The sequence below is a fragment of the Pan paniscus genome, chromosome 3, assembly GCF_029289425.2.
Source record: "Pan paniscus chromosome 3, NHGRI_mPanPan1-v2.0_pri, whole genome shotgun sequence".
Lineage (NCBI taxonomy): Eukaryota > Metazoa > Chordata > Mammalia > Primates > Hominidae > Pan > Pan paniscus.
The window spans coordinates 65,544,773-65,559,355 of NC_073252.2; the positions used below are offsets into that span (position 1 = coordinate 65,544,773).

General features: G+C 33.6%; 1 protein-coding gene across 2 annotated transcripts in view; it reads left to right on the top strand.

The window, feature by feature from the left end:
- The window catches only part of TECRL (trans-2,3-enoyl-CoA reductase like), a 132,530-nt gene that overhangs the window by 72,353 nt on the left and 45,594 nt on the right, over window positions 1–14,583 (top strand). For both annotated transcript variants that reach the window (XM_057302093.2, XM_003815805.6), the window contains exons 3-4: window positions 8,071–8,115; window positions 13,830–13,933. In XM_057302093.2, the coding sequence (XP_057158076.1) occupies window positions 8,071–8,115; window positions 13,830–13,933 (149 nt within the window). The remainder of the gene's footprint in view (window positions 1–8,070; window positions 8,116–13,829; window positions 13,934–14,583) is intronic.

The following is a 14,583-nucleotide window of genomic DNA, read 5'->3' on the forward strand; positions in this document are numbered from 1 at the left end:
CTCTCCACCCCAAATCAACAGAATATACATTCTTCTCAGCACCACACCACACCTATTCCAGAATTGACCACATAGTTGGATGTAAAGCACTCCTCAGCAAATGTAAAAGAACAGAAATTATAACAAACTGTCTCTCAGACCACAGTGCAATCAAACTAGAACTCAGGATTAAGAAACCCACTCAAAACTGCTCAAGTATATGGAAACTGAACAACCTGCTCCTCAATGACTACTGGGTACATAACAAAATGAAGGCAGAAATAAAGATGTTCTTTGAAACCGACAAGAACAAAGACACAACATACCAGAATATCTGGGACACATTTAAAGCAGTGTGTAGAGGGAAATTTATAGCACTAAATGCCCACAAGAGAAAGCGGGAAAGTTCTAAAATTGACACCCTAACATCAAAATTGAAAGAGCTAGAGAAGCAAGAGCAAACACATTCAAAAGCTAGCAGAAGGCAAGAAATAACTAAGATTAGAGCAGAACTGAAGGAGATAGAGACACAAAAAACCCTTCAAAAAATCAATGTATCCAGGAGCTGTTTTTTTGAAAAGATCAACAAAATTGATAGACCACTAGCAAGACTAATAAAGAAGAGAGAAGATTCAAATAGATGCAATAAAAAATGATAAAGGGGATATCACCACCAATCCCACAGAAATACAAACTACCATTAGAGAATACTATAAACACCTCTACGCAAATAAACTAGAAAATCTAGAAGAAATGGATAAATTCCTGGACACATACACCCTCTTAAGACTAAACCAGGAAGAAGTTGAATCTCTGAATAGACCAATAACAGGCTCTGAAATTGAGGCAATAATTAACAGCTTACCAACCTAAAAAAGTCCAGGACCAGACGGATTCACAGCTGAATTCTACCAGAGGTACAAAGAGGAGCTGGTACCATTCCTTCCGAAACTATTCCAATCAATAGAAAAAGAGAGAATCCTCCCTAACTCATTTTATGAGGCCAGCGTCATCCTGATACCAAAGGCTGGCAGAGACACAACCACCAAAAAAAAAAAAAGACCAATATCCATGATGAACATCGATGCAAAAATTCTCAATAAAATACTGGCAAACCGAATCCAGCAGCACATCAAAAGGCTTATCCACCATGATCAAGTGGGTTTCATCCCTGGGATGCAAGGCTGGTCCAACATATGCAAATCAAGAAAACAAATGTTTTTGAAGCAGCATTTAATAAGAAAAAGACTCCTAATACTCTTTCTGACATACAATCATGTAAATTTATTATGAAATATAAATACAAGTTGAAGAAGAGGAAGAAAAGTTTTATATCATAGCAGGACAATGAAGGACTCTTTGGAGTGGAATTTGATGATTTAGAAGACAGATCATGAGTGCCCTAAAGCAGCAGTCCCCAACCTTTTTGGCACCAGAGACCAGTTTCATGGAAGGCAATTTCTCCACACACGGGGGGTGGTAGGGAGTGGTTTCACGGTGATTCAAGCGCATTACATTTATTTTGCACTTTACTTCTATCATTATGACATGGTAATATATAATGAAATAATTATGCAGCTCACCAAAATGTAGAATCAGTGGCAGCCCTGAACTTGTTTTCCTAAAACTAGACAGTGTCCTCTTGGGGTAATGGGAGATAGTGACCATTAGGCATTAGATTCTCATAAGGAGCATGCAACCTAGATTCCTCACATGCACAGTCCACAATAGGGTAGGTGCTGCTATGAGAATCTAATGCTGCCACTTATCTGACAAGGAGCCAGAGCTCAGATGGTAATGTGAGTAATGGGGAATGGCTGTAAACACCGATGAGGCTTTGCTCACATGCCCACCACTCACCATGTGCTGTGCAGCCAGGTTCCTAATAGGCCAGGGACCAGGACTGCTCTGTGGCCCAGGGGTTGGAGACCCCTGCCTTAAAGTATGTTGGAAAATCTGAGAAGGTATGAAGAGGTGGACAATCAGTTCTGATTACTGTTTCTGCAAAGTAAAATTGGGAGGACAGTCACTGAGTTAAAGGGTCCTCTGGGAGACTAGCACAGCGGATAGTATCTAATGTAAATGGGGACATAGGTATGATGACCAATCTTGCTTCTTCCTTAGATGATGTTGGGTAATTCAGTGAGCACACTGGTTACAAATTTTAGCCAGTGAGCATAAATAAATAGTTTGGTTGCAATCTGTCTTCCTGTCCCACTTAATTCTTGCTTTGTGCTTCATATCACAGGCAACCAGCTTGTTGTTTTATGCATCCTTCCTTCATCCTATTTTTTATTGTATAATTCAGAGACTTTGTGCAGCTTTAAAATTTTCCATTTCCAGAAGCATGTCTTTGTTTTCCTATAGAAACTTTTTTCTGCAGTTGCTGATTATATTGTGTTAGTGCACTCTATCTTTGTAAAAGTAAACTCTTTAGCAGTTGCATTGTTTTTCAAGGTCAGCAAAATTATAGACATTGATTGGTGCTGGTTTCAGTGTTAAACACTTTTAGTTGTTGAGAATGAGAGTGGAAATAGTTTTCTCATTTTGCAGATAGATAAACACTATCATACATCTCATACTAAACCATTAAATGTCTCACTGGCATCCTTGGTTTCATTCTGGCTTGATCACTTAATTATGTAGGTAGCATTTACAAGACTGCAAAGAAATGGTTTACAGAGAATAAAATGGTCTATTTAATCCCAGTGAAGTATTGTACTAAATGAATCTTTTTTAACAAAATAAACCCAGCTAATTTAACAATATTAAATCAGCAGCCAATATCTTTAGCACATCAAGGAAGAATTTTGGGTAATATTTGATGTTTATTACTTAAGAAGAAAGACAAGAATTCATGTGCCTGCCCCTTTTCTTAGGTCTGTAGGCTTCCACTGTTTAGAAGGAGTATAACAATTCTAATAAAATAACATATTCAAAGTGACAATGCAATTTACACAGGACATTCTCTCATGCCATGACACTTCCTATTTAGCATTCCATTCCCCAACTAATACTTCCTATTCCTTAATTTTGTTTTGTGCATTCTTCCTAAATTTGCAGGATGGTTTAAAGTCAAAGAATACTTCCCATTTTGTACATTATGGTTGTATATATTTTTTGCATATGCACATACATTATTAGTAGTATTATAATCATATTGTATATAATCAAATTATAAGATATTCTGCTTTTTTGTATAGAATTATCCATATGCATGCCAGAATTTTGCTCAATATTGTTTTATTTATTTCATCATCTCATCGCTTTCTCTTGAAATCAACTTCTTTTTCTCAAATTGGTCCTTTAGATGTTAATCTAATGATGGAAAGACGTGTTCTATTGACAGTAAGACTTGTTAGTCTAATTAAACTTGCCCTTATTTTACATTTTCTTTCAATAGTGTTTTATTTAAAAGCTATTTGGCCAATATCTTATATTGCTCTTTAGAACTCTTCTATTAATTTAATTGCCATTCATTTGTTGGTAATATTTATGACATTTTTTGTTTTTTAATCTGTTTTTTAAAAATATTTTTCTATTATTGTTTCAAATGGTTTAGCAATTATATACTTACATCTGGTTTTCATTACATATGTATTCAGTATATAGATCTTGTCATCATATGTCTTTAATTATATATCAATATATGTGTATGTGTACATTTTATTTTATATATCTATACAGTTATTTACAGTAATTCTTTAATATTTATCTTGATATATTTTGCCAGTATTGGAAAACTCTCAGCCATCATATCATTCAATATATGGCTTTTTCACTTTTCTTTAACTTTTTTATTCTCACACTTCAGTTTCACATATATTAGAATGATGTACTTTTTTATTGCTCATCATGTATATATCCTACACCTTTCCCGTTCCACATATTTATCTCTCTTTGCTTTAGTTGGGATATTTTCTTCCAACTTCCAGTTCACTATTTTTCTCTCTACCATTAAATGATATCTCATAAACCCACTTACTATACTTTGCAGTTCCAAAATGTCTGTGTTTCTTTCCATAGTTTCTAGATTTCCAAATAATTCTGTCTTGTATTTTATGTTTATATCAATCATAGTTATTCTTAATTGTGTATGAAAACTTTATCTGAATTGTTGGTGGATCTCTATAATACCTTTTTAATTTCCCCCTGGTTTTTCATCATGTCTTGTCTTCTAGCATTCTTCGTTCTATTTTATTGAGGCCTGGTATTATATATGAAAAAATTTAGAGATAATTATAGGGTCTGAATAAAGAAGCGATCTCCTTCCAGAGAAGATTTACATTTGCCTCTGCCAGCAGTAAGGCTGGACTTTGGAGGTTACAGATCACTTTAATTCAAACAGGGATGGAGATGACTCAAAATTGCGCTTAGTTTCCTTTAAGAATTGATTGATTTCTGATTCATCCTTATTTAAGGGTAACGACTGAAATTGTGGACTTTTACCAGGGCTTCTCTTTGTGCATAAAGTTTGATTTTTGTCCCATTAGGCTCATAGGTGTGTGAAAAGCCCTGCTCAGCTTCCTCGCCTCTTAGCTCCTTCTTCCAATATAAACAGATACCCTTAGGGGAATGTGGCTAAGGGTAGTTGCTAGACTCAGCTTTCTGAGCTTCTCCTGTCTCCCAGATCTTGGTTCCCTAATTCTTTTTATTTTTCTTAACCACTCTGTGGAGATTTTGATAAAATATTTTCTCATATTTTTTCAGTTGTTCTCAGCAGGAGGGATGGATGAGATGGAATATGTAGTTTGTCATTGCAATTAATGGACTTTTTTTGCTTATTATTGTGGATGCCTGTGAACATGTTATATCATTTAATTTTGGTCCCTATTTCTTTTAATCTATCTTTCATATTTTCTGAATCCCTTTATCTTTCTGCTTTCTGAGTAGGTTCTTCAGGCTCATCCTTTCATTGACTAATTCTTCTGTTTGTTCTGCATGACTACACTATCATTCCATTACGTTTTAATCATAAGGTACAAAAGGTTTTATTTCAATAAATTTTATTTGATCTTTTCTCAAAAAATCCTGTAGGTTTTTGCAGTACCATGTTTTTCTAATATTTTTGATTCTTTATTTTAAATCTTCCAATCATCTTTAAGTGATTTAGGTGACTTTCTATGAGATTCCATATTTATGATGTTCTCTTGAGTTAATCTTATTATTTATCATGTCCCTGGACACTGTCTGATGGTAGATTAGTTTTCATATGATTTTTAAAACTTAAATTGTAAGTTTACCTACTTGAGGGTTTTAAGCTAGGTTACCTAAACTGAATGCATAGTCTTCCAGTGGGTTATTTTTTCTAGGGCCAGATGTCCCAGAAGTATTACAGCTTGAGACCACCATTAGCGGAACACTACTAAAGTTTCAATGAGAGTATTCCAAAAACCTGACAGTAATATTATAATACATACTTAAGCATCAAAACCTAATATGGCACCAGTGGCTGTTTACAAATTCTCAGGGGATATACATTTTCTATCTTTGAACAGGCAGAGATTGACATATTTTACCTGTACTGGAGGTGAATTTCTTTCTAGTTCTCTTTTAATTAAATATGTGCATCTGTGCGTAGGAATCAATACCAACACTAGTACTGGCCTAGGGCTTTATATAGATTCCCAATGGGCAAGAAAACCAAAGAAATTGTGTAAACCCCAAAACTTACTGAATTATTTCTCAGGTTCTTGATTATTTCCTATAATTGGGTTTTCCTTTTTTGTCTTGTGATCTCTATGCATAAAAGTTATATTTTATCTAAGAATAATAGTTACATGCAGTGTCTATATTGCCAGAAATAAAATATGTTCATCTTTAGGGTGTGGTATTTGTTTAGAATAGAACTGCCATTCTGATTGTATTGACTGCATGCTTCAAATTTAGTTAATAACAAATATAATTCTGTTTTTCTTGACAACTAGAATGTTTTCTCCCATTAATCACTTTATTTGGGGGGAGGATCAGCTATAGTCTAATATGAATTCAGTGATATTCACCTTTGTTATTTATTTCTATGGGATAAAGTTTTGTGATTAATTAAACTTTTATTTGTGGTAGAGACAGTCTCATTATATTGCCCAGGCTAGTCTTGAACTCCAAGGGTCAAGTATTCTTCCTGTCTTGGCCTCCCAAAGTGTTGTGATTACAGGTGTGAACCACCACGCTCAGCTGATTAATTAAAGTTTAACATTAATGAACATCTTTTTTACTTGAGATATATTTTACTCCTATTATAATGTTAACACCACCCTACGGGCTATCAACATTTGAACTTTTGATCAATATGGAATTAAATTTCCACATGTGCAATGACCATATATATCCTGTCAATCATTAAGTATCCTTAAGAGGTCGCTAATGTTCAGTTCCAAACAGGAGTTTTGTAAGGTCTTAGAATTACAAAAGACAACATTCAATTCATTTTAGTGTTCATATTTCAGAAAATAAACTGGCAGGTTTTATTTCTGTAAATTTGTTAAGACTTCCAGACACTTCACAGTTCTTCTAACATTGTTGCATTCAATGCATAGTCAGGTGTTGCTAAGCAGCACATTATGACTTTATTATTTTAGGTAGCATATAAACATATTTTGGTTACTTTAAGCCATGATAGATGTTTCTCTGATTTTTTTCCTCATTTTTAGTTTCTCCTTTTTCTCTTTCCTCAATAGTACAGTAAAATAGTAAAGTAGAACCCTCAGTTTTCCCTTATAAAATAGAATAAGAGTTTTATGTATCATTCTGTGGACTTTCAACATTTATTGTACTATATTCAATCTTACAAATATTTATTATTTAAAAAGTACTAATAATTGAGTATATTAATTTGACTTTTAATATCATGGCTATATTTGGGGTATTTATTTATTATTATTGTAAATGCATTGAAAAGTTGTAATCAAAGCAATATAATTTTTAACCAAATAAAATTACTTGGCTATAGAAAGTCACGGAGCTAATTATCTCTAAGTAGCATCTCTCAGCTATGTTTTATGTTTTGATTTACTAGTTTTAGGAAAATAACATATTTTCTAGATAGTTAAATTTACGTCAGTGTATGCATTTACAATACCCACACATAATAGACTTTAGAAGGTAAAACATACAATATATTCTTAAAATTACCCACATATATTTTTCATCCGAACTTCCTCTTTTCTTTCAACTAGTAATATATTACCTATTAATAGAGGCTCTGCCCATGGTTTCTCATTTCCATGAAGCACTCTCATCCCTTTCTAGTCCTGAGTCATCTCTGCTTTCTCCCATGAATGTATTGAAAAAAAAGAAGATAATTGTGGAAAATTCCTTTAAAAATGCTCTTTTAAAAATTTATTATACGTGTGGTAAATTTGTTTAAAGTTTAATCTCAAAGTTAAGAAGTAAACTTTTAATGGAGACTTTAAAACGATGGTATAGAATTTATTTTAAGATAAAGTTTTATTCTGATAATTGTGAATCAACTCTTCATTATGGCAGTGTATAATAAAGATGATTTGATTTTTCTATAGAGACAGAATTATTTAGTGCTCTCTTTATTCCTAATGGTAGTACAAAGAGAAAATTTCAAGTGATGCTTCTGCTATGACCAATAAACTCATAATATTAAAAGTCAATGATACATATAATTCTGATAGACATCTTAGTATTTACTCTTGATAGAGAAAATAACCCAATTTCAGGTGCAAATATTAGATGAATTTGAAATGAGATAAAAGTTCCCAATTTTAAATAAAATATGTTCAAGCTTTTTATTGATGAAAAACTTACATAGACTGAAGTGCACAAGTCATAGCTCATACTACCTGATGCATGTCCAAAACCTGAACACACCTATATAACAAGTCCCAAAATCAAAAAGCAGAAACTTATCACTTTTAAAGCTTTCCTCATGCTTTCTCTCAGTCACTATCCGTCATTGCTGGTCAGTACCCTACAAAAGGTAACCACTATGTCTATTTCTGACACTAGATAACCCATTTTATTTACTTCCTAGATCTAAATTGTCTTCCCATGGAAACAGTTAGTTTTAAAAGCTGTAGTTACACTTTTTCTGACAATTAAATGTTATTTTTCATTGAATAGGTCCAAAGTGGTACCCTTCTCGAGTTGGTCTGCAGCTAGAATGTGGTAAGAAGCATTTTTCACTGATGTGTTTATTTAATTTATAATCCCTTTTCTATTTTCAAAAGCTGACATTCACTTATCACTTTGCAAATATACAAATATTAGTATTATTTAATTGATTCCCCCAACAAACTAGAGCTCCACTTTTATAAATGAATAATTTAGTCTCAAATAGGTATTTTTTACATATTCACTGTCTGTGAGTTTTAGAAGCAGATTCTGAAACTAAAATATTTTTGTTTGTGAAGCTTTAACTGGTCATCTGTGAAGCTTTAACTGGTCACCTTCTCATTCTACTGCCCCATAATATATTCTTAAGGTTAATGCTTAGCTTTTTCAATTTTTTCTTTTTCTTTTTGCTGTTATAAGCAGAATAAGTGACATAAGGAACAAAACTAATGAATTTGGAGAAGAAGCATTATGCCCACTATTAAACCTCAAATTTCTCAGATTTTTAAACCCTATGATCTCAAGAAATTTATCAATAAATGCACTTAAAAATGGCTCCTACCAATAATTACTGTTACTGACACTACATCAACTTTATTTTAAATTTGGAGTTTAAAATTTTAATGAAAGCTGTGGGTAGCATGTACTTTTTTTCAGGATAGAATGAAAAAGCCTTTAATAGTAAATCTATAGGAGGTACCTCTTAAGGAATTTCAATCTCCCAATTTTTCATAAATAATGAGTTGAATTTTTTTTCTATTGCTTTTCATAATATTTAGGTTGCCCTCTCTGAGGTATTACATGCACTTAAAGACAAATGATTATTTCTTTGAATCTCTCAAAACTGTTACGAGTGTTTTCATTGCTGTCTTAAACATTTAATCTTTCTCTGAGAACTGTATGTTCAAAACAAAGAAATATGCAAGATTTCTAGGAGCCACACTTTTTTGATTCTCTCAAATTTATTTTTGCTCAAATGTTCAAGACAAATTCCCACCTACCTAGAGTTTAAGAAGGACAAATTATTGTCTCATCTATTTTTGCCTTCATAGGGCCTAGCACATGTCAGCACATAAGTGCCTTTCAATACATGGATGTTGACATATATGAAATGACGTTGACTCTTACACAAAGAAGCCTCAAAGAATGTCACAGATAACATTGTCAAATGTAACTTCCATTTGAAGGACACTATAAGAGACTGATAAATTTCTGTTAGTTCAGTGTTCTGGTGAATATGACATATTCCTTTTCTCCAAAATTTATTTACCCAGTTGACTGTACCAGGATGAGGTGTGAGATGAGTAAAATATAGTTGTTGCAGTGTCCTTAAAAAGAAATGGAATGATGTATTTGAAAAAAAGTCAAGTGATTTAGTAAGATATGGTGCAAAGAAATCAAAATCCAAAGCTCATTTGGATTGATTCAGATTTCTACATTTGATTGACTCTCTCTTACTTACTTGCCTACATGTTCTTCTTTTATATGGCAGAACTAAAAAAATCACTTAAATCATTTTTAAAGTGTTAGCGTTTACATGTTTATAATGCATATGATGATTGGCACAGGCTAGTTGCTCCATCAATCTTAGTCATAACTATTAATATTAAGAAGAAAAAAAGACAATACCAAAACAAAGCAGGGTCTTAATATTTATACATTTGCTCCCAAAATATACTTACTAGAATCGTTGATCTTATATGAATATTAGAGACTTCTATAGTTTCCTCACACAAAAGAAACCTTTAAAACACAAATAAAATAGAAGCATTGATTTTCATGGGTAAAATTTTAACCAGTTCTTTAGCTCTGTGTCTCTGCTGAGCTGTGCTATATTTAGCCGAACTTGGATAGATTCATGCGTGCAGCTGCAGTGAGCTGCTGGGCTGTTAGGGAATGATTGGTCTACAATAACCACAACTTTCATGAAATTCCCTTTGTTCAATGTGGTCTCTCACCCCTCAGCAAAATAGTTTGGACTACTCACAAGCTGGGAGTAGAGGTATAAAAATGAGCAGAGGTACTAAAGAATTGTTGAAGCCCAGGTTTGGAAATAGCAAATGATCACTTGTCCTGCAAGTCACTAGTTAGCCCATATTCAAGGGGTGGGAATATGAGAACAGCTATCACTGAGAAGAATTACAAGGTCATACTGTATATGGTGTGCATATGGGGAAGAATTTCAGCAATTTTTACAATAAATCTGTCATATAATCTGGTAAGTAAAATATTTTGTATATTCCTACCTTTATTAATATGCTTTATAATGTCCTGGAAGGACTGGGAAAATTTCTAATGTTTAAAATGATTGGATTTCTACATAGAAAAAATAGATTTTTTTCCATCACTGTTTCCAAGCACTACATCAAAGCTCCATCCACATCCTTTATACGATAGTCTTGACAAACCACTAGGTTTGTTGTGTACCCCAGTTCCAGGCCCATACTTGGGAGGGAATATCCAAAGACCAGGTTGTGCTTGTGTTAATTTGGTCAGGAAATTCAGGGCCCTTAAGTGGCTGAAGCATGATCTAGAAAGATATGTCATGGGATCTAGTTAGGTATTTCCTGTCCTCTTGGCCCTATATATTCCTCTCCCTTTGATAAGGGACATAATCATGGAAAGCCAAGGACAATGGTCCCTTTTTCTTGGGTCTGAACGCTATGATTAATGATACATCTAGATTTTATCAAGTCATTTTTTCAAAATCTCATATTCATGGGATCACATTTTAAAAATAGAATGCCAGTGATCTGTTCTTTGAAGTTGGCAAGCATGATAGAAGGGTAGAAACTAACCCCTTTTCTAAGGGTGCTAATAGATGTATATTGGAAACATATTTTCAGCACACTTTCAAGTGATACAAAGCCAGCTGAATTTTTTGTCCTTATTAACATTTTCTTGTTCTTATACATACTTGTCTTAATACTACTGACAATTTTGATATCAAAGCCTTCACCTTGATCCATATTGCGAAAGTTTTGTATTGCTATGTAACAAATTTACACAAATTTAGCAGTATAAAAAAACTATCATTTATTAGATTGAAGCCAAATTATGGCTTGATTCTCTGCTTAGGATTGTATAAGACTGGAATCAGAGTGTTGACTGAACTGAATTCTCATGTGAAGACTCCTGACAAAAAGCCACTTCCATCTTCTTTTGTGTTATTGGAAGAGTTTGTGTTGGAAATGCTTGTTCCCTGGTGCTGCAAAGAAATAGCACTCGAACATAAATTTAATTCTCTCAGCAAGGCAATTATTACTTTCTGCAGAAAGGGTGCTCATCGCAGATGGAATAATGGTGAGAGCACCCTTTTGCATTTTATGTTTGTTTGTCTGTTTGTTTGTTTGGTCTTTGCAGTTGCATGAGAGAAGTTCCTGTGTTCTTGCTGGCTGTCACTTCCTAGAGGTGGCTGTCTTTTCTCAAAGGCCACCTGTATCCTTGACATTGACCTTCTCCATCTTCAAGCCAGCAATAGCACAGTGAATCTTCCCAATGCACTGGATCTCTGAATTCCTCTGTCTCTGATTTCTGCACACAGATTATAAAAACTCATGCAATAAATCAGGACTACCTAGATAATCTCATTTTTTAAAGCCATGCAATATAATTTAATCAACGGAGTAATAGCCTATATCATATGCAGAACCTCAGGGATTATACAGGTAGCAGAAATCCTGAGGATTATCTAAGAAATCTGACTACCACACATGTGTTCTTAGGTAAACACAGGACTACATTCACATTTTCAAAGCAATACCAAATTATATGTAATTATATATGTATATATATGTATGTATTTTACAAATAGTAATCAATTTACATGAAATTTCTAAAAGATAAGTATGAAATGGTTTTCAACAAAGTACCCAGAGAACCATATACATTAACATGACCACCTAAATTATCTGGCTGTTAAAAGTGGATTTATCAAATTTCTGCCTTCAAATGTAATATACAATAATTGTATATTTTTCATTTCCTTTTAAAAGACCTTTAATTATAAATGTAAGTAGATATCTTGGATTCTGAAAGATCATCTAATGGTAGATGCAAATTAACTTTTTTTATTTCAAAAATAGAGACTGGAATGATGCCTTTTAATGATGTAGATAATATAAATCACAAATAACATATGTTAAGTATAACAATAATAATAACAACAATAATAGGATTATATTTGAGAGATTAATCCATTTTGGTATTTGAGCTCTAGTCTACTCATTTTTCTTCCTGCTTGGTATACATTTCTTTAAATAAAACAAAATATTTATCTCTTACCTTATTAAATAACATTTAAGTGTTTTTCAAATATTTTATTATAAATAATGCTTAAAAAGATTTTTTTTACATATCTTCCCATATACACATTCCAGACTTGTCTGATGGTTATTTTTAAGAATGGAGTCAATTATGTTTATTTTACCTCTATCTTATGAGTAGCTCCTTTCAGTAACCTTTGTTATATATTTGTCTTACTATGTCTAAAGTCTGTAATACTGGAAACCTTAGTGTGTTTTCATTCCTTTCTTTCCATGCTGAATACACAAACAATCTCATGAAGCCCCACGGTTTTAAATGTTAATGACTTTCAAATATCTACACACACTTCTACCCTGCTGCCTATTTGTCAGTTCTTTCTTGAATGTCTAAGAGATACCACACACTTAAAATACCTTAAGGACTCTTAATTTTACCCTCAGATCTTGCTTTTTCTGTAGTCTTCTTCATGTCAGTTAATGACATTACAATGCATTTAAGTACTCGGGCCAAAAATCTAACTGTCTTTACCTCACTGAATCTTCTCCTTTCAATCAGTTGATCAAGAAGTTAAATCTAGGCTATGTTCCAAATATGTTTACAATTGATACATTTTAACATTCTCACCAGTACCACCTTAATCCCAACAAACATCAGCTCCAGCTGGATTAATTTTAAATGTCTCCTAAATAATCACCTCGCTTCCCTTCTTTCTATTTTTCACACAGCATCCAGAATATATTTTAAAAAGATAAATTATGCCATTCTCCTGGTGCTTTGGAGGGACCATTCATCTATCCACCACTAATTTATGCTCTTATAAAATCATTTAGAAAGTAGTTGAGACGTAGTTCTACTAACACTCAAAATTACACTTTTTGTTGTTTTGTTTTGTTTTCATTTTGAGGCAGGGTCTCTTTGTCGCCCAGACTGGAGTGCAGTGAAGCGATCACAGTTCTCTGTAGCCTTGACTTCCCTGGCTCAAGCAATCCTCCCACCTCAGCCTCCTGAATTGCTGGGCCTACAGGCACACAGCACCATGCCTGGCTAATTTTTTTCTGTTTTTTTGTAGAGACAGGGTTTTGCCATGTCACCAAGATGGAACTCCTGGGCTCAAGCGATCTGCTCACCTCAGCTCGACAAAGTTTTGAGATTACAGATGTGAGCCTTCACACCTGTTCTAAAATTACACTTTAAAAAATTCCTGTATGTTATTTGTTTAGGTCCTAATATGACATGTTCTCAGAAATAATAGGATAGTAACTAATGGTAGTCTAAATTTTGGGTAGATGGTATTGGGAAACCACTGTGCATTTGAAGAGTTGCTAGATATATGTTATAAAATGGCATTGTTCACATTTTGTTTTACTTTGAAGATTTCTTGTACATTGTAATTTCCATATTAAATTAATCATTAGCTTTTACTGATTTTACACTAAGAAATTCTTTATCGTTATGCTAAGAAATTGTATTAAAATAAAATTTTCTTGTTATTTTTATTTTAGGCGGGCCTTTTTTGAAGGACTACGTTACCATTCAAAGTATTGCAGCTTCCTCCATTGTCACACTGTATGCTACAGACCTAGGTCAACAAGTCAGTTGGACCACAGTAAGTGTTAATTTGAAATGTAATATACATTTCTCATATTTTGCTCTAAATAATTTATTGACAGATTAATTCTATCAATAAACTCATAGCGAAACAAAATGTACTGAAAGGTATTTTTAATTTTCTATTCTTACTATGACCAGTGGCCAAAGTTCTACTCAAGTATTGGAGCAATAGAAAAACCACAGTTTTGAAAAAGGAAGATAAGTTCCTTTTTTTTTTTTTTTTTTTTTTTTAAAGTCAACCCACTCTATGACTGGGAGCTTCAACTTTGTTACCAAAATACCAGAGGTTCGGTCTAGGTCCTGCTGCTCACTGCACAGAAAGCCAATGATGGTGATGACAAGTATTGCCAAGGAAGAAGGCATCACTTGGAAGCTGCCCCTGAGGAGATGGGAGCTCAGTCTCACATCCATCTGCCTGACTGACTAAAACTAGGGGTTTATATAGCAGGGAAGAAATGTAACAATGTGTAAGAAAACAGGTACTAGGGAGGGACAAGGAGGCATCTGGTGGGGTGATCTGATGAATTTCAGTTCTTTGATACTCTTTTGAGAGGGCTGAAGGTTCTCTCCTGAGGAATGAGCTTAGGTAGAACAGATACAAGTTTCAAACTTTAACAGTAATAGGGGTCAATTTCTACATTTATC